The sequence below is a fragment of the Typha latifolia genome, chromosome 4 (genome assembly GCF_019914945.1).
Source record: "Typha latifolia isolate L0001 chromosome 4, TyphaL0001v2, whole genome shotgun sequence".
NCBI lineage: Eukaryota > Viridiplantae > Streptophyta > Magnoliopsida > Poales > Typhaceae > Typha > Typha latifolia.
The window spans coordinates 14,369,459-14,391,446 of NC_133089.1; the positions used below are offsets into that span (position 1 = coordinate 14,369,459).

General features: G+C 40.2%; 3 protein-coding genes across 5 annotated transcripts; 2 read left to right on the forward strand and 1 right to left on the reverse strand.

Annotated features, from left to right (window-relative positions):
* The first annotated feature begins 8,147 nt into the window (after nucleotides 1-8,147).
* Nucleotides 8,148-11,206, forward strand: LOC140786287 (uncharacterized). Of its 2 annotated transcripts, none has more exons than XM_073134593.1 (4): nucleotides 8,148-8,492; nucleotides 8,601-9,761; nucleotides 9,842-10,046; nucleotides 10,512-11,206. In XM_073134593.1, the coding sequence occupies exons 1-4, from the start codon at nucleotides 8,331-8,333 to the stop codon at nucleotides 11,102-11,104; spliced, it is 2,121 nt and encodes a 706-aa protein (XP_072990694.1). In that variant the 5' UTR covers nucleotides 8,148-8,330; the 3' UTR covers nucleotides 11,105-11,206. The 2 variants fall into 2 exon arrangements, with proteins under 2 accessions (XP_072990694.1, XP_072990695.1); XM_073134594.1 differs by having other exon boundaries at nucleotides 8,263-8,496.
* Nucleotides 11,207-13,686: 2,480 nt separating this feature from the next.
* On the forward strand, nucleotides 13,687-16,476 carry LOC140785599 (uncharacterized). The gene is made up of 4 exons (XM_073133510.1): nucleotides 13,687-14,094; nucleotides 15,007-15,201; nucleotides 15,333-15,517; nucleotides 16,027-16,476. Exons 1-4 carry the CDS (start codon nucleotides 13,806-13,808, stop codon nucleotides 16,336-16,338), a joined length of 981 nt encoding a protein of 326 aa, XP_072989611.1. The 5' UTR covers nucleotides 13,687-13,805; the 3' UTR covers nucleotides 16,339-16,476.
* A 1,431-nt stretch (nucleotides 16,477-17,907) lies between these two features.
* Nucleotides 17,908-21,887, reverse strand: LOC140787063 (beta-carotene isomerase D27, chloroplastic). Of its 2 annotated transcripts, none has more exons than XM_073135813.1 (7): nucleotides 21,439-21,887; nucleotides 21,137-21,276; nucleotides 20,948-21,040; nucleotides 20,714-20,775; nucleotides 20,530-20,636; nucleotides 18,972-19,061; nucleotides 17,908-18,887 (listed from the first exon to the last, which is right to left on the reverse strand). In XM_073135813.1, the coding sequence occupies exons 1-7, from the start codon at nucleotides 21,725-21,727 to the stop codon at nucleotides 18,847-18,849; spliced, it is 822 nt and encodes a 273-aa protein (XP_072991914.1). In that variant the 5' UTR covers nucleotides 21,728-21,887; the 3' UTR covers nucleotides 17,908-18,846. The 2 variants fall into 2 exon arrangements, 1 of the variants encoding a protein (XP_072991914.1); XR_012108742.1 differs by having other exon boundaries at nucleotides 18,757-18,887; nucleotides 20,714-20,770; nucleotides 21,439-21,870.
* Between the last annotated feature and the right edge of the window lie 101 nt (nucleotides 21,888-21,988).

Consider the following 21,988-nt stretch of genomic DNA (forward strand, 5'->3'; position numbering starts at 1 on the left):
AACAGTAAAAGTTAACCAAAAAAAAAAAAGCGAAGAAGAAGCTGAGGCATGTTAATAGCCTCAAATGCCTAGCAATTTACATAGACAATATTGCTTGATTAATGTCTTTTATTTTGTTGACCAAAGCTTTGAAAGAAAAAAAAAAAAAAGTAAACTCAAATGGTTGTCTTTTTTATTCAGAAGTATCTGTTGCAGTAAAGTTCGACCATGAAAGCTTACAGTGTAGTTAGTACTTGTAGAATGATGGAAGATAAACGTGTCTATCAAATATTTGCAGATTTAAGTGTATGGCTATCCGAGTTTGTACCAAACTAACCCGTTTTCTTTTTAAATCTGAATGTAGATGGAGTTGGACCAAGAAATAATCTTGTTGTACTGGCTTTTAAATATGAGTCAATGCAACTTAAAAATGAAAGATTGGGAAGGGGGGTAGTATGGTAAAAAACTCCGGCGATCCTGCCGGCAAATAGTGTGATGACTGCTGATGCGTTATTACTCTTTCCGGCACCGGACCCTGATTTGACTGGCTCGAGACTGTCGATCTGAGAGCCCAAATAATGAGCCACATTGGATTTTGGGACCAATAAATTTCCTCCCACGCAACCCTGCAGGAAGTTTGCTGGTGATACGTGGCGGATTCCAATTGGGGGGCGGCCATGAGCATCAGTGCGCACTCTTTGGTGACAGTTTCTTACAGTTGTCCTTTGAGAGGAGGAGGGGGGAGGGGGAGGGGGAGGGGGATATAATTCCAAGTAAGACTTGCATCTCACTGTCCTCTTTGATGTAACTTAACACATTTGGACCCCATTACACTGAGTCACATACTAGCATCTGCCATGAATGATTACATTATTATTTAGTCAGTTAGTTAGTAGTGTAAAGGTGACACTTGAGCTTGATGCAGTCTTAGCAAGAGAGAGAGAGGAGGATTCGAGAGGAGATAGAAGTGATAAAAGGATAAGATTTTTAAGTCCACAGCATATCACATGGTAGGAGCTTGAGAAAAACAGCATTGTTTTGTTTTCTTCAAGATTGATGGATTTATAATAGCTTCAACTCTGGATAAACTTTACAGAGATGTTTAACAGTATATTAATTGATCACCAGTCCCTTATCCAAAGTATCTCAAATCCGAGAAGGCCCATGTGAGGTGGGCACCCCTTCCATGATATAATTGAATGAAGAGGGTTTAATCTTTGGCTCCACATTTCTAAGCAGGAGGAGGGAGAGAGTGAGTAAACAACCAACCAACCAAGCCATCCATTGAGAGAGAGAGAGAGAGAGAGAGAGAGAGAGAGAGAGAGAGAGAGAGAGAGAGGAGATGATGATGTAAACATGGGACCTATTGCTGGCCCTCATGTTTACCATATCCTTTGTCCTCAATGGCCTTCCCCAATACAAAAAAACCTGAGACCACTGTCACGAACAGCAGAGGCTGCAGGGTGAGGGGTACAATTGCCCACTCTCCCATCAGTACTCCTCATACTCATATGCTCTTGTTTCCTCTTATGCCACTCTCAAAAGATTCTTTCATATTTAACTAATTGCTTTTATGTTTTGCATCTTTTCTAGCACATGACCATGCTCATTTTTGAAGGAGCAAAGCCATGGTACTAGTATGGGCCATGGGGGGTGCCTACATTGGTAATTGTTGGACCAGCTAGCAAGTGACCATATATTTGTTGAGTTATTCTCAGTGATTGGTCTTCAATTAAAAATAAAAAAAAAAGAATGAAACTCCAATTCGAAACTATGAAGGGCTGGGATTTTTGGTTCATTGAAAGCTTTATGATTGATTATATATAGTGCAGGGGAAGATGGGAGGTGTAACTCCTACTGGGATAGATGAGTTTATTTATATATTTTGACTACTTTCAACTATAGTTTCAACCTTCAAGTGTTCATTGGAATTCCCATAGGAGAATACTATTAATTCGAGGGAATCTGAATGGTTTATGATTAAACTAGATCTAGCTTGTCCGTGTTGAATTTAATAAAAGATGAAAGATATGCCCCATCTCCTTGGCTTTCATCTTAAACTGTTACACTTGTAGGCCTCTTTCAGTCTGTCTCTCTACAAGGAAGTATATTTTGAAAGTTAGTATGAAAGGAATGTTGCTAGCTACTGACTGCTGTTTAAATATATTTAAAAGTATACTTATATCCTTGTCTTTCTCTGCTTTTGTTATCTGAGTATTAGCTTTTTTTTATATAAAATAGAGAATAATTTAGTAGATATGTATATACATGTGCTTAGATTTACATGCCTCCTTTTGTACTTATACTCATATATGCAGACACACTCAAGTACAAATAGAAAGTCTAGATTGATTCCTTTTGAAACAATTTGGTCCCAGATACTGCATACTCCAAAATCAAAGATGGGATCTCTTTATATTACTGGAGATCAATGCATTAAGCATATGATCTGCAGCTTTTAAAGCCCTCCTACCTTGAGATCTACTGCTCTCAAAATTAACAGTTGTTAGTGTTGACATAGATATCTGATTACTTAACGTTTGAATCATCTGTTTTTTTTTTCTTTTTCCTTTCTTTCTTTCTTTTTATATTGCCTTAAATTCTAATTGATGCCTTGGTAAGAGAGCTATAGTTTAGTTTATGGGGCACTGCCAAATGGTGTAGATTATGTTTTTTGCATGAATCTTCTATTAGGGAATTAGGGATGGAGGGAGGGTTAGGAGGAATGTGAGCTGAGATGTTAGCTTAGAATGATAACACAAAGAGAGTTAGAAACTAACCCTACAAACCTTCTAAAGGAATTGATAGCTTTGAAGCAATCATTTTTTCAAGTCTCATGAATTACTGCAAGAACATGGCACATGCTAGGTTACTGATTGCAACAGTGAGGACACTAAAAAAAAAGAATAAATGAGTTCCACAAAGCCCTAAACCTATTAGTAGCCGTTGGCACTAAAATCAAATGCAGCCCAAGGCTATACTATCCTTGTTATCAAATATTGTTGTTGTACAAATGGGATCTAACTGGCCTTGGTTGGTGTGTTTGCATAGCTCTGACTGAGGAGCCCAACCTCTATGGCTATGGCTCTATGGCTATGGCTATGGCTATGGTTATGGCTATTCATAAAACCCATTTTCACCATGATTGATGCACCATTCCCAAATCTCCATTAGCTCTTACAAGCCAAGAGATCAAACATAGAATATAGTCAAGAACTCCTCCTTGGGGCTAATGGATATGACAGGTAAACAAATTGGAGGGCACTAGTCTCATGGCAGTGGCCCCACACCCCCATTCTTCTATTGCATCCATGCATTAGTAGTTCAATATATTATTATTATTATTATCATCTTAAACAGTACAAGGGAATGTGAGTTGTAGTAATTAGAGGAGGGCCCAATCTCTACTCCTCTCTAGTGAGTAGTGAGGGAGGAGGAGAGGGGTGATGACTGATGAGGAGAAGATCTGAGGAATGTGGGCAGATAGATGGAAGGAAGGAAGGGTGGGTGAGAGAACATGGGAAACATAGTTGGGAGCCGTGCAGTGCCCCTAATTGTGTCATCCACATTCACATCACCAGCTCATGGGGACTAGTGAAGGGGCAGCATTAGCATTTAGCAACCCTCTGAGATTATTTTAAGGGCTCTGATGAGCTTTCCTCTTATGGGGATCAGATGGCTATAGGATTTGGCTTTATGAGTTGTGGTATGGGTTGAGGGGCAGAGGGTGCATGTTAGGGGCCTCATGTGGGCATGTGGGTGATGAATGAAAGCTGTGAGGAGGTAAAAGCCATGTATGCTTTTTCAAAAGCCTAATCCCTCCCCCATGTGTGCGAGAGGTATAAAGAAGTGGTGACAAGACCCATGAGAACAGGGGAAGGAGGAGGCAATTGTCTTAGTTTGAGATGGATTTAGAACTCCAATACAATGGAGAGAAAGAAAGAAAGAAAGAAAGAAAAAAAAAAAGACCACATGGAAAGGTGAGGGAGGTGGGGGACTTTACTCTCTAGCCAGCAATCCTTTTGTTTTGATTTGTCTTAGGACAGAGGGCTTCTTAAGACAGGGGAAGGTGGGTTGGCTGCCAGCCCCACTTTACCAAGACCCACATGAATGAATGCTCACCATAGTTGGCTACCTTAGCCTCCTTAGCTCTTAAGCTCTTAATAATAAGCGTAAGAACTGAGAATGTTGAAGAGCGTGTTTAAATGGTGCAAGTAGGCGGGAACAGGAAAACAAGAGCATGTTTTGTTGAGTGCTGGAGGAGCTGTCTATTGTCTCTATGATGCCCCATGATGCTTAAATTTGTCAGGGAGCCATTGGAAGAGTTGAAGCTATAAATTAATGCTGTAAGATATTTTATTATTATTACTATTATTATTTGGTATTTTCTTTCTCTTGTATTGGGTCATTAATCCTATGATAGTGCTAGTCAGAGGAAATTTAATTAGGTGCAGATAGACATGGGTAATCAATACTTGAATGACAAATATGCAATAACTTCAATTTTTTTTTTTTAATCTTTTCACTGCTCCAGAATCATACTTGTTCCTGCAAAGCTTCAGCTTAGTCAGTACCCTACTCTGCTGCAGTTGTAAGGAGTTCTCCATACCCTAACATTTTTGCACATATATATAAATACATATATCAGTTGTTTTGAGGCTTGAGATGTCAAAAACTTGAAACAAAAATGCTTGATAGAATAATACAATTACAAACATTTTCTCCTCAATTTGAGGGCCTCGATCATCATCCCCATTTAAGGTCATTACTGAGACGGGCCAAAAGAACTCTAGCTTACCAATACTACTGTAACTATTCCACTGTTTCATCTTCATATCAACAGAGCTTTATGCCATTTCACTGTGGATGAGACCTCCTATGTTTCAGTTCAGGGCATATTATTTCCCTCACAAAAGAAAAGTGGAAAGCTACTGCTACTACTGTTAACGAAGACAGGATGCCCTTCAGCAGTAGATTCTGATATATAAGCAACAGGAAATGATTACTTGATTGTGCACGGTGAGCCTCTGTTCCTCTTGGACCTAAATGTCCTTCTAACGGAGGAGAGGAGGTGCTCTCATGCTCTACAGACCCTTCTTTAGTCATTACTGTCCTTAATAAAGTTTTGATTTGGACTTACAGTAATTAGGTTTGCTCTGGTAAACAAAGAAAGATATTTAATGAAGTTACTAGCAAAATTCTATATGAATTTCAATTGCTTTCGTTTTAAAATTGAAATGGAATCTATCTAGTGCTGTTATTTAAAACAAGGCACGATTCATTCCATTATACTCTCGGGTGTCAATTAAGATGTCTAAAATATATATCCAAATGTTTTAAAATCAAATTGAATTTCTCAGCGCTTAAATGATTTCAAATAGCATTTGAAAAAAAATACATAATTTCAAATCAATTGAATGTCACATATTAGGGTTTTCAACTGATTAGATAAAGATTGGATAGTGTGATAAAAACATATCTACATCAATGTTTACTTTTCTGGACATTGGTACTTGATACTACATCCGTTCAATAGGAAATTAAGAATATAGATTCAGATCGAATATCCAACATCCATAATGATATATTTAGTAATATTAATAAAATAGAATAAAATAATAGTACATAGGTTTCACATAAAAACGATAAAAGTAAAAAAAATTTTTAAAAAAAGGGTCTTATATATAATGGATATGGAGGTAGGACGAGAAACTCGGTATCGGGTCGGGTCAGGTTCCTGACAAAGATCCGATCCATAACCATACACCATCCCCAGGCTAGCGGGGAACACGTAGCAGCAGTACACGTAGAGGGAAAGGAGCGAATGATCACTTTCCCATGCTCCTCCGCTATGGACTCCAGTCGTGTCAACTAAAATCTCGTAACGTCATCCTACTAGATGCGAATAGATACGGGGGTGATGCAATGAGATGCATCCTATCCCCTTTTTGGTAGTAGTATTCATGGGAGATTTGGTGGTCGATGGAGGAGTCCATATCAGCTATCGTCACCACCCCTCAGCTGCTTTAACCCGGTGGGAGGTCGCGGCACCGTCCCGGTGACCGCGGGCAGATGGGTGGTGCGGTCACCAGATGTCACATTTTTTTTAATAAATTAAAAAAAAAGAGAAAATTTGGAGTCGGTTGCGATTCGGGTGGTTCGCCGGAGCACGATAGCGATGGGGGGATAGCGATAGTTGGGGAGATGCGTCTCTTTCCGATGGGTCACGGGGAGCGGTATACCGTGTACGATAGCCGCTTCTCGTGACTCGCGTGATGTTTTCGGACTATCCCCCACCGTTTGCAGTTTTGGACCACTGATAAGAGCTTAATTAAACTCAATCCTTATACTTTTAAGCAATGATTAGATACTAACCAATTAGTTATAAAAATAATTTTATCTTTTTGATAAATTAAAGGGTATATAAGATATTTTACATATACGATTAGATTAACTGATAAAAAATTAAAAATTAAGTATTTTTTTATTATTATCCTTATAACGGTTTCCTTACTAATATGAGTGCCAACATCTACCAATTTATTATTATTTTTATTTTTTATAAAAAATAAATAACTTAGAGAGAGAAATAAAATATGACTAATTTATCCTTATAATTTAGAAAAGTGGCTAATACTTTCAATTTATATGATCGGTACTTTCAATTAATATTACTTAATATTATTTAATTTTAACTGTTTAATTAGGAGAGAGAAATTAATAGTCCTTATTAAATTATTTGTCATACTTTTAATGACGGTATAGTGATTCAATTGTAATTAATTTGTAAACCATAAGTGGGCAATCTATAAAGTAAGCCCATCTTAATATCTGATACCACGAGCATGCTTGCCCTTTAATCACCTATAGAGTATAGACTAATCATCATATTGATATCATGTTAGCATTCTGTATCTACGTTTTGTTGCACAGATTATTTTTTGTTGACAACAACATTCAGAAATATTATTTATATTAAGTAAAGCAGTACGAGTTTTGTCGCACATATTATTGTTCGCCCAGAAATGTTGTTTACATTAGGTAAAATAATACGAATTTTGTTGTACATATTATTCTCCGTTCTGAAAAAGAATTTAGTCAGAAACGTTGTTTATGATAGGTAAAATTAAATGAGTTCTGTTGCACACGTTATTCTTCGTCCTGAAAAAAATTCAGAAACATTGTTTATGATATCTAAAATGATACCAGCCATTGCCTGATAGATTTACAGTTTAGTAATATAAGGTTATATATGTTGAATAAATTTGATGATGGAGTACTTTTTAATTTGTCATGGTTATTGATGTAGCTTAGTTATTATAGATTAGAATATACCAGTAACTAGATAGGAAGATTGAAAAAGGAATATTCATTCAATCCATTATCTTATTAGATACTGTGCTTGGGATTAATTTGAAACACAAAACATTGACATCCTTAATTATCTATCACAAAACGAACTCATGTGCAAATTTGTATCGCACTAAGAAATAGAGAGTATAAATAGATATCCTGTCACATGACTAACATGAATAACGCTCATTCACTCAGCCATGAACTATTAAATAAACTTCTTCACCTGGTATGAAGTTCTTGATTTTATTTCTATTGATTGATTGTATGGAGAAAAGTCCAAATAATAAATTCGCAATTCATTCATTGAGGAACAAAATTAGATGCATTCATCGTGTTAACTTTGAACGTTTCTACCTGTATCGGTTTTTTTTTTTTAAATTTCTTAACCAGTATCGATTCTCGATCCAATGCAACGACGTTTTGGACTGCGTTTTAACTATTTTTTTAATTTTTTTATTACAGTAGTTAGCCAATTAACCGTCAGAGTTTTACCGACAGGTAGTAGCCCGCGGTCAGTGACGCAGGGGTGGGGGGTAAGTTGGTATAAATTTACCCGGGGGTGAAAGAAACGAGAAGGGGCAGTAATTATCTCTATCTTTTATAGTCGTTAGACTCGCAAGGACAGTTTCGTCCGTAGCCGGTCAAACTCGCAGCCCCCTCCTTAGCTCGAAGGGCGTGTGGGTCCTCTGACTCCCCACGAAAAAGCCCGCGAGAAAATTTTCCTACCAGGAGGCTCTCTCTCTCTCTCTCTCTCTCTCTCTCTCTCTCTCTCTCTCTCTCTCTCTCTCTCTCTCTCTCTCTCTCTCTCTCCCGCGCACGAACTCCTAAAACAAAAAACCTCCTACAGAACCCGTTCGCCATTGGGATAAAGTTTGAGGGGTACTCAAGTCATTTAAGCCTCGGCACCGCTTTAAAATCGCCTGCTCAAGGCTCGCGTGAGGGAAAACAGAGGAGAGAAGCAGGAGAGAGGGGGCAGAGGGGACTTACCGGAGAAGATGACGCCAGGGGTAGTACGGGAAATTGGCGATGAGGAGAACCTCGAGAGGGAGATCGAGAAGCAAATGGGTTGCATGGCTGGGTTCCTCCAGCTCTTCGATCGGAACCAGATTCTCGCCGGGAAACGCATCTACTCTACCAGAGCTCCTCCTTCCTCCACGGTTGGTCTCTGTTTCGTCGTGTTCCTGTGTTGGAGATTGGATATTTATGCGATTTTTAGTTGTTTCTTTTTTGTTGAGGATTTCTTACCTTGGTTTCGTTGGATTCAGGTCGGGGGATCGACATCGCCATCGGAGAGATCTGAGGCTTCTGTGAGCCAAAGATTTCCTTCGCCTGCGGCGTCTCCGGATGCAATGGCGAGGCCATTGCTTCCGCTCCCGGTGTTCGACTTCAAGGATGGGACGAGAACTCCATGGAAATTTCGAGAATCCCCCAGGCTCTCCCTCGATAGCCGAGCCGTCGTGGACGCGAAGGGAAAGCTCCGCCCTCGCGAGATCCGTACGACGGCGGTGGCGGCCACTAACTCAGAGGAAGACGAGATGGAGAGGCAGAGGAGGTCGCCAAGCGTAGTGGCGCGGCTAATGGGACTCGATGCGCTACCTTGCGCTGTTGGTGCAGAGCTGTCCAAGCCGGTTGAGCTCCGGAGATCCGCGTCAGAGTCCAGAGTTCCCCGAGATCCCTCGTACTATCGCTTCGTGGACCCGAGTTCATTCCAGAAGTTTCTGCCGGAGAACCACAGGTCGCCCGATCCAGTTAGGGTTTTCCAGAAGTCGGATCCGGCTCCGAGAACTTCATATCCGTCGCTCCAGAGGAAAAGCTGCTTTGACGCCGAGGACTTCTTTCCGGATCCAAAGCGAACCGATTCCATCACGCTTTACGGCGAGATCGAGCGCCGCCTCCGGATGCGAGGGATTGACGAGCCAGCAAAGGATCTGGAGACGTTGAAGCAGATCCTTGAGGCGCTCCAGCTCAAGGGCCTCCTCCACTCCAGGCCGCCCGCTCGCCAGATCGACCTCCGCCGCAACCTCGTATACGACCGCGACCCTTACCCTAATCGTCGCCGGAGTTTCGGCGATTCTCCAATCGTTGTCATGAAGCCCGCTCCCAAGCCGCCGCGGCGCCAAATCAGCGAGCCGGTTGCTCGCCGAAGTCCCATTAGGAGTAGCAATGAAAGGAATCGGAGTCCGAGGTCGCCAGATCCAAGCTCGCCGGTGAGGCGTAGGTCGTTAATAAATGCGGACTCGCAAAAGAATCCCCAGCCCCAGCGGAGGATCTCATCCGTCCATTCTCCGAAGACCAGCCCTAAGAGGATAGGACAGGATCCCCTGGCCGTCCGATCGCCGAGGAATCGGAGAGCGACACCAGATAGGGTGCGCTCACCAGCGGAGGACGACATGTCCGATAGCAGCATCAGCAATTCCGATTTCGAGGTATTAATTCAATCGATTCCTTTTCTTAAAATTAACAAGTCCTTATAAGAAATGAAATGAACGGTGGAGTTGTGATGCAGAGGTCGACGACGGAGGACTACAAATCAGGGCGGAGTTTATTAGAGCGGTGCGATAAGCTCTTGAGCAGTATAGCCGCAATGACGGCGGCGGAGCAGGTTACCGCGGTGGACCAGCAGCCGAGCCCAGTGTCGGTGCTCGACTCGTCCTTCCTCGGCGACGAGAGCTCGCCTTCTCCCGCTACGAAGCGCGCGATCGACTTCAAAGGTATGAACCCAAAAACCGCAGCCTTTTGGCTTTTGACCCACGTTAGCATTCCTGACAGCTAACGCGTGCTTTTTCTAACCTACTCACCCATCGCGCATCTTAGTCGGGTTCCTCATCACCTGTCTAACTTCACCCTACTAGTCTAGGCGCATTTTAGCAACGTTGTTGATGAAAGTTCCTTTCGCCGCTGTTCTCGTTGGAATTCGGGTGTTGGCGAGTGCTATCGTAGGCTAGATAGCGCAGGCTAGCATAACATGTGGCTTTTTCATGCCCAGCTGTCGGCGCATCTTAGCAACGCTCCTTTTTAAGTTCCTTCGATCTTTTAAACCCACAGTGGAGAAAGATTTATGTAGCCGCAGTTCACGCTAGTGTCGTGACATAGGCAAATGCTAACGTAGGCGGATAGAATAATATTACTACTGTAAATTTCGTAGTAATAATTATAAATCTTTTCGTGTTCAATAGATAAATTGGTGGATTGGGAGGAGGACCACTGGAGCCAAGAAGCGAGAACCATCGGATCAGAGGATTTCTATGATGGACCCGAATCTGACGACCCTGATTACCTCTACGTGTCCGAGATCCTCCGTGCGTCCGATCGATGCGGGGCCCACTCAGCTGCCTACGCGCATCTCGAGAAGCGCCAGGACCGATCGCCCGCTCCCACGTGGCTGCACCGCCGTCTCCTCCTCGACACCGTCGCCGAGATCCTCGACCGCGCCCGCCACGTGTCCCCCTGGGATGCCTTCGCACGTGCCAGATCCCTCTCCTCTCCGGCCCACCCAGCCGGCCGGCCGCTCGCGCGGCGCGTCTGGGCGGAGCTCCGCCGGATCCAGGAACCCGTCGCCGCCGACGACCTCAACGACGTCACGTGCGGCGCCATCCGCAAGGACATGACCGCGGACCTCGGGTGGTCCCACCCCTCTGCCGAGCTCTCCGACGCTGTGCTCCACATCGAGCGGCAGATCTTCAAGGATCTCGTCGCGGACGCCATCCGCGACCTCGCTGACGTGTCGTCCGGGCCCCGCCTCCTTTCCCGCCGCAAGCTCGTCTTTTAAAATTTTAATTTCCCAAACGAGTATATTCCCAGTGCTTATAGCTTAATCGGATCAATGTATAATTAACGGTCTTAAAATATCGAATGATGGATTCAACGGCTCTGATCTGGTAGCGAGAGCGGTGTACATAGGCTCCACCACTTCACGTGGTACATTCTAAAATATCCGCAGAGAGATAAGAACTACTTGGGCCCAGAATTAAGTGAGAGGCAGGTGAGTTTGCTATACTTGCTTTCCTAGGTGGCAAACTGCAAAAGCTTATCTTATTGGGATTTTGGTAGTAGTCATAGACCCCACGCACGTAAGAGATTTCTCTTGGGTTTTCTATCATCGGTGTAGCAAGATTAGGTCCACCGCGTATCAGAATGGCGTACTAGTGTGAGTCTTGAGGGTGGGCTTCGCAGGCTTTGTTTCCATAGAAATGGAAGTGGGATTGAGAGCAAAGGGGAAGGTGGTTGCGTATGGTCTATTTTTTGCCTGGGCTGTTTCGGTCCACATAATTGTTTCTCTAGTTTTTTCTGAACCATAAAGGGGGGGTTGAATTGATCACTTAAATCAAAGAGGATAACAAACGAGACGTACATCAAATAACAACTTGACATAATTCATATGCCAAAGTGGACCTTATCTTATGTCCTCTATCCGGAGGTCGGTAAAATCTAATCAACTATCAGAGTGCACCTTAGCCGTAAAAAGAGGCTTCGTTACGGAGATGACGACCAGCCCAGCCACTTGCATAGCTCAACTAGCTTATGGACTCATCCTAGTAGATGTAGACAAACCACCGCTAACGCTCTCTCCGAGACTGCTCATCCCTGCCAACGCTCATAAACATGCATGGGTAGCTTCATTGGGAACTAGACCTTGTCCGTATCTTCATTCTTGCTCTCGAAAAGACTAACCATTACGTACACGAGTACTATAAACAATGCCCAAATGTTTTGGATCTCATTGTTTCATAAGACTTCGTCCAAATCTCTAGTGTGCATTGGACTCATTTGGAATTAGATGGACTTATAGACTCCATTAGGGGGTGTAAACGAGACTAGCTTGATCGAGCCTGGCTCTAATCAAGCTTGGATTGAAATTAATTTTAAGCCTGTCTTTGTGATCAAGCTTGAATTAAAATAATTTCAATCCGAGCCAATTTCGAGCTTAAACGAGCTACTTAATTAGCAATTTCAAGCCTTATCAATTTTAAATCATTTTCGAGCCTGAGCAAGCTTGAATTAATTTAGGCTTGAATCAAGCTTGAAATAAAATCTAATTCAACTATAAAGATATAAATATTACCAAAATATAAATTACAAGCAACAAAGATAAATGGGTTAGAAAACTACAAGGAACCAAAATATAAATTATAAGTAACAAAGATAATTGTGTCAAAAAACTACAAGCAATCAAAATATAAATTACAAATAATAAAGATAATTGTGTCAGAAAATAATGGTTGAAATTCTGAACTGGTAAAAGAGTTTTGATCTGATGGTTCATATTAATTTGATATTACTCATATTATATATATATATATTCGAGCCTTATTGAGCCGGCTTGGGATCAAGCTTGGCTCGAATTTAATTTCAAGCATAGTTTTAATAATCAAGCTCGGCTCAGCATATTTTTGAGCCGAGCTTAATCGAGCATAGCTCAATTATTTTGACAGCCCTAGACTCCACATCTCCTACTTTTCCTACATATCATCCACCTTGAGAACCAAGCAACACTTTAGTGGATTTTCCTTTTGCATTTTGGTGGAGCTAATCCCTCTCTCTCTCTCTCTCTCTCTCTCTCTCTCTCTCTCTCCGGCCAATTAATGGGGCCATTAAAGTTAATTGCTTAGATCCGTAATTGAACAGGTCCAGGTCTTTAAAATGTCACATAGATGATTAAATTTTGATGGTCGTCTTCTTCCAGTTTTTGTCATGCTTCCTTGGTGTTTAGTAGAAGGTCTATTTTGGAAGTTGGCTGGCTATTAAAGTCGTAAGAATGATTCAGACCAGTGAGAGAGGACATACGAACAAATCATCTATTTATATGTCGTTTATTATCACCACCACATGGGTTGAAATATATAGCGTGATTAGATTTGGATCAAACTAACATATTCAATTTGGCTTAAAGATTAAGAATTCGTGTATATATATTAATAAAAAGAAGAGACAGAGCTGCGAAGGTCATGATCGTAGATTTTGATCAACAAGAGTACGTAGTTGGACAATGTCAACTCTAAGAAAGTTTTTCTTTGAGCGTTAATTACATTTGGACTTTAGACCATTTGAACTATTATCTAATTTTCATACGCGTACATAAAAAAATAAATAAATAAATAAATATTTTACTCTTAGATTTTTTCTATTTCATTTTTATTAATAAAGGTAAAACGGTCAGGCATGTAAAATTAATCATGTGAGGAGTTTTACATAGTATGGGGATTAAAGTGCCACAAAAAATAAATTGAGGAGTCTAATATGAAAATGTGCAATAGTTCAGGTGTCTAAATGTAATTATCCTTTGCATTAATTAATTAGGCGTCAAATTGACGTGGGGCTTAAACTATAGTACAAGAATTAGCTGTGTAATTATTGGGCTATTTCTAAGGCCCATTAGGCCTAGTCAATCAAAAGCCTCTCTATAACTATTTCAACACAAAGGAATAGAAAGAAGTCTCCTGTCCTCCCCCTCCCTTCTCTCTTTCTTCGAAATGGCTGACGGCGGGCTGACGGTGCTTGACGGTAGCCAGCTCAGGGGCGGCGATCTCCACTTCCCGATCCCCGACGGCGCCGTCACCGGCGCCAAGCTTGTCGAGCTGGCGGAATCGGAGGCGGCGGCCCGCCTCTACGGCGTCTCCTTGCCTGAGACCGTCCGATCGGCGGCGATTAAGCGGATGGGCGGGGGAGATGACGCCTTCCTCTCTGAAGAGTTCGTCGACGCGGAACCTCGGATGCAGAAGGTGCAAGATTACCTCCTTGCCCTCGCAGACGAGCTAAAAGGTCTATACTGCCCCTAATTACTCTTTATTTCCCTCAGTTTTGTAAATTTTAATCTTGTCTATGGTATAATTTGAGATGGTTATTTTGGTATTTGGTCTTGTTTGTTGCATGATCCGATTTGTCTTGTAAATGGCCCATGTGGTTATTACGGGGCTAATTCCTTAAGGAACTGCACTGTATTGTGGAAAATTTGATCTAATTTTGACTAAATATTTTATTCAAATGTGCTGTTGTAATGACAATGGTGGAAAGGAATATGCTTTAGGAGGCGTACAAAACAATCTTACGATGAATGGAAAGATTGCATTTTGTTGTTTCTAAGGATCCAACATTTTTTGTTCATGTGGAAGTGAACCGAGATAGCAATCATTATCCCTCTGAAAATTTTAACTGAGATGAGGACATTGCATCTGGGCATGTGGCCATATCATGTTTGCTGTCTCTATATTTCTGTATGTCTCTTTTGCATGGTCATTTCAATACATGTGTTGCATTTGCCGTAGTAGTTCATATTGTGTCTAAGAAGTCAGATTCCTTTCATCTGTTTATTAGATTTATCAAAGCCGGATTTGGTTGACCTGTTGGACTGTTTAATATGGTGATTTGACCAACAAACTATTTGATCCAATCGGTGTTTATGGGACGGGTTGGCATCTTGACTTTTCTGCTGCTCGAGATCATTTATTTTGATGATTTACTTTAGGGTGTTTAGTCCTATCTTCAGGCGAGAAGTAGCAAACTTTTATATCTCAGTCTGTTCTTCCTATTATTGAGCATTTGGTGGACTCACGGAAGGTGCTATAATTTGAAAAATGTGCCTTAAAGGGAGGCCTAGAGTTTTCTTTCCCTGCTATGAAGTTTCAGATGTTTTTAACCCACCCACATGTGACTGTAGTCCAATTTTAATTTTAGATGATCCTCTTGTCATATCAATTTTGGATGGACGTGCCCTGCGTCCAATTTTGGATGATGAAGATGATTTTGCTATGCTGGCTGAAGACTTATTCACTGATCTGGATGTAAATGATAAAGGAAAGATCAGCAAAAGTGAGATGCGGAATGCTCTAACCAGTATGGGGGTGGAACTAGGAGTCCCTCTTTTCTCAGGTTTGTCTTGTTCCTTCTATATGAGTTCCATTCCTTGGATTTCTGTAGCTGATAAATGGCCATTCCGGCTCTTTTATATAAGCTATCTTGTAGCTACTTTTGCTCATGATACTCTGATCTATGGAAAGCAGAATCCAGTGATCTTCTCAACAACATTATGAAGAAATATGGAGCAGATGGAGAAGAACAGCTGGGCCAGGCTCAATTTGCAGAGTTACTTCAGCTAATTCTGCAAGATCTTGCAGATGCTTTAGCTAAAAGGCATGTCATTGTAATCCAGAATATTAAGGTTATCAATGGTGCTAAGTTAAAGAAGGTGAGTTATCCCTTCTGTTTACCTCTGATATTTTCTTGTTGTAGTTCATTTGATTATCTTATCTAGTTGTTCTTTTCCCCTTCCCCATTCTATATTCTCTCTCTCCCTCTCATGTTGATCGGATTGTTTGGATATTTTCTTCAAAGGTTGTTTTCTTTTTGAGAAATATAGTGGGGCAAAATTTGTTACCTTTTGCTCGTCATTTGAAGAACTCATCTAAGAGACCCTACTAATCCCTTTAATGTATTTACTATGAAATAACATTAATTAGGTATAAAGACAGTATATGAATATCATTACTGATCCTGAAAAAGTTATATATGACATTGACCTTTCTAAAGCCTAAAGGACTAATGATCAGGTAAGTAACTTTCTCAATACAAGGTAAGTAAGATATTTGACATGGACCTTTATTTTTGTTGATTATAGCACTCATCTATTCTGTAAATGCGCCTAACATTCCACATAAAGGAGTATATGCTAATTCTTTGAAAGAAAAATGTTTGCAGATTTTGGCTGATAAGAATATCTTTGATGATGTGACCGAAGGGTTTTTCAAGGATTGGACAGCTTATAGAAATGGAGAGGGAAACAAGGAGAAACTTTGTAGCTTTCTGGAAGATAAAGGATCTGAATTGGGCCTACCTCCATCCAAGTCTAATGAAGCTGTGCTGCTTCTTTATAATCAAATATTTTCTGGACTGGACGAAGAGAAAGTTGCAGGAGATTTAACCAAGAATGTATTTCAAGTAACTATGAGGGAGATTTGTGAAGCTTTTGCACAGCGACTTGAGGCCAATCCTGTTCTGTTGGAAACATGAGGCAAGTTGGGCTTATTTCTCTGATACAGCCAGCAAAATGTCATCTCTTTCAGATTTTATACAGATATATGTATATTTACAAGTTTCCGTGTGCACACATTTTTAATATCCTAATGCAGATTTTTATGCCATATTCAACTTTTGGAATGCAAATGTTACAATTTTCAGTTTAACCAGAAGGATATTTGGAAATCTTTGGTGTATCAAAATTGAGATTGTAAACTTAATAATTTATGTGGCCTGTTGAGAATCTGCAGTCTTAAATGTATACCTGGTAGTGATGTTATTGCATAATTTTGAAGTCACTCTCATAAGTTAAAGCAATATATTTCTAAATTTTGACGTGCATATCAATTCGCTTCAGTCTAGATGTATATTATTCTTTAAGTTACAAGTCAAAAGTTTTACACTATATAAGAGTTCTTCCAGAATAAGAGTTTCCCATATGGGGGCGGGGGCAGCATGCATAGAAGAACTACATTGCCCTACAGCTAACTATATGTAGAAGTTTAGTGCACTATAAAGTCAGTTAAAATCTAAAATAAGATGTTAAAGAGGTTTATTAAAAGGAAAGGCGATGTACAATAATTTACCTTTCTACTACCTAGCCGGCATGCCGATGGTGTAGATCTATCAGGCATGGTCATAGTTTCCATCCAATTCTGGAACATACGTAATGCTCTTCCACAACTAGCTTGCTACAATGAAACAAAAATTACGTGCATGCTTTTTTCTGCTTGTATTTATATATGATAGAGTATCAATTTATAGTTATTTATCTTTAACCTATCTAGTTCAATAGAATAGCTTAAGCAGTCTCAGTGACCAATTTTTTTTCCGCCTTTTCTAAGAGAACATGCAAACAATGAAAGAGTTTAGATTGGATTGAACATTTGAGAATCTTCAATGTATCTTGGGAGGCCTAGAGATGCAAAGTTCATGAGTAAATCAGCAATTTCCATGAGTTAATTTTGTTCTGTCCTACTTGTACTTTTGTTTGATCCATCAAAATTTCTGGCTCATGCTGGTATCTAACTTGGCATATCATGCTACCAGGTGAAGTCTTCTATTAATTTGGATTTAAAATAAAAAAAGTGCCTCAACCAGTTTCTTTGACACTGAATGTTTAATTTGGTTTCTATATGGCATAAGTTTCAGGCCTCGATTTTCATAAACTTAGCCTTTGTTGAGTTACTTGAATAATTCCTTTCCTGAAATTATTCTATTCGTCCTTATGTGTTTATTTTTGTAAAGCTGATTTGGTAACCAGTAATTACTCTTATGAAGCTCTGCCCCTCTCTCCCATCAGAAACCAACTTAGTTAAATACATTCTTTTTTCTTGCCCTGCTAAACCATCAACTGCAATAGCAATATGAAGAATTATATTTGGTGGTACTTGTTTTAATGGATGGTTCTATTACACACACCATCTAGGAAATATGTAGCCCATGATATCACCTCCAGCGGTTCTTTACATTTGTAAGAAGTTCCATGAAAACCTTTCTTTTCAAGACTTTGTTATGTTGGTCACTTAAGCTGCTCTCTTATCAAATCTCTAGGCTGGTAAGTGCCTTTCTCAACCTGGTAAGTCGAGCAAAAGATTATTATTGAAATTTTGACTTAGAAGCTACGGAAGAATGTTGCTCCACTGAGAAGAAAAAAAAATCTCTATGATTAAATGGATCTAGGCTGCTTGATTGGTGCTTTTCTGGGGTTGGATCCTGCTGTTTGAAGTGCATCAAGGAGACATTAGACTAGCCTCTAGCCCACTTGGTGATATTGAAATGTAGAATCTTGTAGAAAAGTTAGTGGAGCATGCTGGTTGTCTTGGATACCTAAAAGTTGCAGATATACTTTTATATTTTCAAGTTCATGACCCACTTGTGAATCTGCTGCAGTGCCACTGCACTGACTGGGGATTATATCTTTCAACCGTTAATATATGCTGCAGAATCTATTTGCATATAATTCCGATGCATCATTAAGTGATATCCTGTCTATCAACGTGCATCAAGAAATTTTTTGTGGATTTCCAGATACCTGTATCAGTCTATTCATTGCATCATCAGAGCATCTTAATGGCTCAAGTAAAATAGAGGTGAAAAGATGCCTATGATTCATAAGAAGAATTTTGTTGTGTAGGCTAATAATTCTGAATGTCATATCCTTCCTATGCTCCATGAAGTTATGTCTGCATGATCATGCATGTATCGAAAGTGCATAAAAGAGACTTTTACGTCCACATTCCCCTGTACAGTACAAGGTGTATCACAGATTTCTCGAACCAGGGAAGCTGTTTACCAAATTTAGATGGCATAACTGGTGTTTTTATGAGTTATGAACATTTAGTTTGTGTTATGGTACACTGCATCACAGAATGCTATGGACAATACTAACTAGATTTAGAATTATGATCATGCAGAACTTTGTGTAAAGGAATCTGAAACCTCAACAATTTCCCTTTTCTTATACTATAGTAGGAAGCAGTAAATCCAATTCTTTCTTCATCATGTAGAACAATTTATTCCATGCGTCTGCTTTGCTCTACCTGCAAACAAACAGAAAAAAGTACATGAGCAGTTAGAGAAGTAAGATTAGATCTTCCAAATTTTCTTCGAATCAGCTTTATTACATAGTGTGTGGTAGCAAGGTTGCTTCAAAGCTGGATCATCTTCAGGAGGTTGCTGTCCAAAGATCATCTCACAGCTCATGTCTTCGAAATCTGAAATTTTTGAAGTGTAAGATTGAATGATTTGTTTAATGTTATGCTAATTATATGAGTGCAACCGACTAAATTCTATAACACAGACAGATTGTTGAAGACAATTCTCAACCATGCGATATCATTTGGGCTATCTGTTTAATTACCAGATGGTTCACTAAACCATAATGTCTTTTCTCTCAGTTACTTATATGAACAGCTCTGTTCTAGTGCCAGAAAACTCAGCTATTTATGAGGTTATAATAGTTGTTGGTAAACTTTACTTCTGCAGTTGGGTCCTGTTTTGCGATGTTTGATTTATGTTCTTTACCTTGAAATCAAATACCTTTATGGCTTTATGTTTCCTAAGTTATGTAAAGCATCATACAGACACTATAGTGCTTCTTGCAGTCAGATAAGACTGTCAGCTTTCAAGGGTGCATGCTATTCAGATATGCACAAGTACATTGCAATGTACGAACAATGCAAGCAGAAGCTGTAACATCTAAATGCTTGTAATGAGTGAGATAAGAAATTGAAGAAGAAATGGATAAATATTGGGCTTGCAGGGTGAAGAAACTTGTATTGGGGTGTCAGACACTAACTCATGGAGGTGAATGGAATAAGGCACTGCCTCAGGGAAGATTCGTCTCATACTTGCATGAGGAACGGCAGGCAAGTTGACCACTTCTACTTTGATCTATAGTTTAATAAACCTATCTCTGTCTCAGAAGCATTACATGGGTCACACTTATCTATAGTTTAATAGACCTATCTCTGTCTCATAAGCATTACATGGGTCACACTTGTCTTGCGTGTTCCCAAAGTGGTTATTTTGTGGCCCCTCCCCTTAGAAAGAGCACAGCCTCTCATTTCTAGTAGTTTTGCGTAATCCTAGCAGTAGCTTTATTCAAATGACAAGATGATGAATCCTTTATCTGCTGTAGTTTTATCTAATTGTTTTCATCTAAATTCAGACTAGCCAATACGATGACATATCATGCGACATCTTGAAACCTCTTGGCATGCGAGGTTGTCAGCGTAGGAGACTATTTCAATCCAAATCCTGTTGTTTGATGATTAGTTTCTTCTGCAAATAGTTTTTCTTTTGCTTGTTTCAGCACCTTTTTGCTCTATTTCATCCTGGTGTTTTTGCTATCAGACTTGGTGCACTCAATTCTACACAATTATTTTGACTAACTATCCTTTGCACTGAAAAGTGCCATCCCTTTAATTATTATTTTTATACTGTAGGGTTTCACTGCAGTGTTTCTGTTTTGATTTACTCTGGTTGAAATGACATGGATACACTATGCATCATTGGGGTATGACATGGGAATCACAATTGCTTGAGAGTTGTATGTCCTCCAGAATTCACATACTTTTACTTTGCTTCTGAGCACACTTCTCTCTCTTCACATGCCTACAACGAAATCTCCGATAGACTGGATAGAAGACATATAAAGAATTGATGAGCTTGGGGACTTACTTGGAACCATGTTGACAGGCATACCAAGGGAGTCCTGTATGAACTTTTGGCATGGGATCTTGCACATGTTTGTGCACATCCCCACACAATTGGTGCTCTCCAAGAACCTACAAAATTTAAACTAATAACATAATAACAATCGAAAGAAAGAAGGAAAGAAAGAAGGAAAGAGTGTACAATATACCTGCACTTGGGAATATAAACCACATTCTTCTCTGTTCTTCCCTGAAATTCTGATTCCCTGACCTTGTTTTGAGTAACATCAAAACCTTAAATATCTCAGAATACATACCAACTGTTACAAACTACAATTAAAAGACTATTTGAACATCGAGGGGCTTCGCTAAACTTTCTTCTTCTTCTTTTTTTCCGAGGCATAACTACAGATACAGATATTGAATTTAAGAAAATTAATTACCTCGCATGGTCCGACCAACCAAGAGAAAAACATAGTGGTGAAGGCTGCGAAATATTCCTTGGAGAACTTCGATGGCGGTAGTAAGATCTTTATCTGGCATGTATATATATACGAGTACCTTCAATATTTTGTTGATACTATGTATATAGAAAATTAGTTGGAGAAAAGAAATGTTAAATGGTAACTTGCCATTGTGAGCATGAAACTTGGGAAGGCGTTGCGAAGAGATTGGATCACCACCTCCCTTTGCCTCTTGGCATCAAAGCTCCTCGAGACTACGCTTGCCACTTCGATCAAGCTCTCATACCCGTCCTTCTCGTTCCTGATTCCTGCAAAGGCCATCCATATCAGCTGTAAGAAAACCTTCAAACTTTTTAGAGCTCATCCATAGAAAGAAACTTCATTTGGATGTTACTATACGAGTTGATGAACACAAGATAAGAACATAATAAACAAAACTAAGACGATCAAACCAAAGAACACAAACGAACCAGTCGTTTCTTGGATACTCTTCGATAGATACCGAATCGCGAGACGGTCGAACCAGTTATCACGGTACACCTTCTTCTTCTCCTCCTCCTCCGTCACCGCCACCGCCACCGCCACCGCCATGGTTCCTCTGCTCGTCTCCTTAGGTCTCACCATAACCGCGACGACTAAGGAAGAGTATTTCGGCTTATAGCTCCATCTTAGAAGGCCTGAATTGGTTTCCCGTGCCGGTTTTCGGCATGCAGGGAGAGCTCTTAAGGTTCCATGAGGAAGGAGGAGGGTGGTTTCCATGAGGAGGAGATAAAAAAGAATAAAGAAGAGGTTAAGTTTTGTATGTGAATACTAATAAGTGTTTTGGTGTATATAAAGGCAGGGGAGGTTAGTGTTGAGTTGTATGTGAATACTAAGTTTTGATTTATATTAAGATAGAAGAAATAGAGAAGAAGGGAGAGAAGAAACCAAAAACGGTTTGGAGAGCATTTTGGAGAGGCGAGGTAGAGGGAATCATGCGATTGGTGTCTACAGCCCCGGGTATAGGAAACTCCCTGCATA

Bases quoted from the DNA above. Each gene is read 5' to 3' on its own strand.
- LOC140786287 (XM_073134593.1), top strand. From the start codon at position 8,331: ATGACGCCAGGGGTAGTACGGGAAATTGGCGATGAGGAGAACCTCGAG. The intron at 9,762-9,841 runs GTATTAATTCAA...GTTGTGATGCAG, and splicing joins TCAGCAATTCCGATTTCGAG to AGGTCGACGACGGAGGACTA. The intron at 10,047-10,511 runs GTATGAACCCAA...CGTGTTCAATAG, and splicing joins GCGCGCGATCGACTTCAAAG to ATAAATTGGTGGATTGGGAG.
- LOC140787063 (XM_073135813.1), bottom strand. From the start codon at position 21,727: ATGGAAACCACCCTCCTCCTTCCTCATGGAACCTTAAGAGCTCTCCCT. The intron at 21,041-21,136 runs GCAAGTTACCAT...TATACATGCCAG, and splicing joins CAAGTTTCATGCTCACAATG to ATAAAGATCTTACTACCGCC. The intron at 19,062-20,529 runs GTAAGTCCCCAA...CAAAAATTTCAG, and splicing joins GCCTGTCAACATGGTTCCAA to ATTTCGAAGACATGAGCTGT.
- LOC140785599 (XM_073133510.1), top strand. From the start codon at position 13,806: ATGGCTGACGGCGGGCTGACGGTGCTTGACGGTAGCCAGCTCAGGGGC. The intron at 14,095-15,006 runs GTCTATACTGCC...TTTTAATTTTAG, and splicing joins CCTCGCAGACGAGCTAAAAG to ATGATCCTCTTGTCATATCA. The intron at 15,202-15,332 runs GTTTGTCTTGTT...TATGGAAAGCAG, and splicing joins AGGAGTCCCTCTTTTCTCAG to AATCCAGTGATCTTCTCAAC.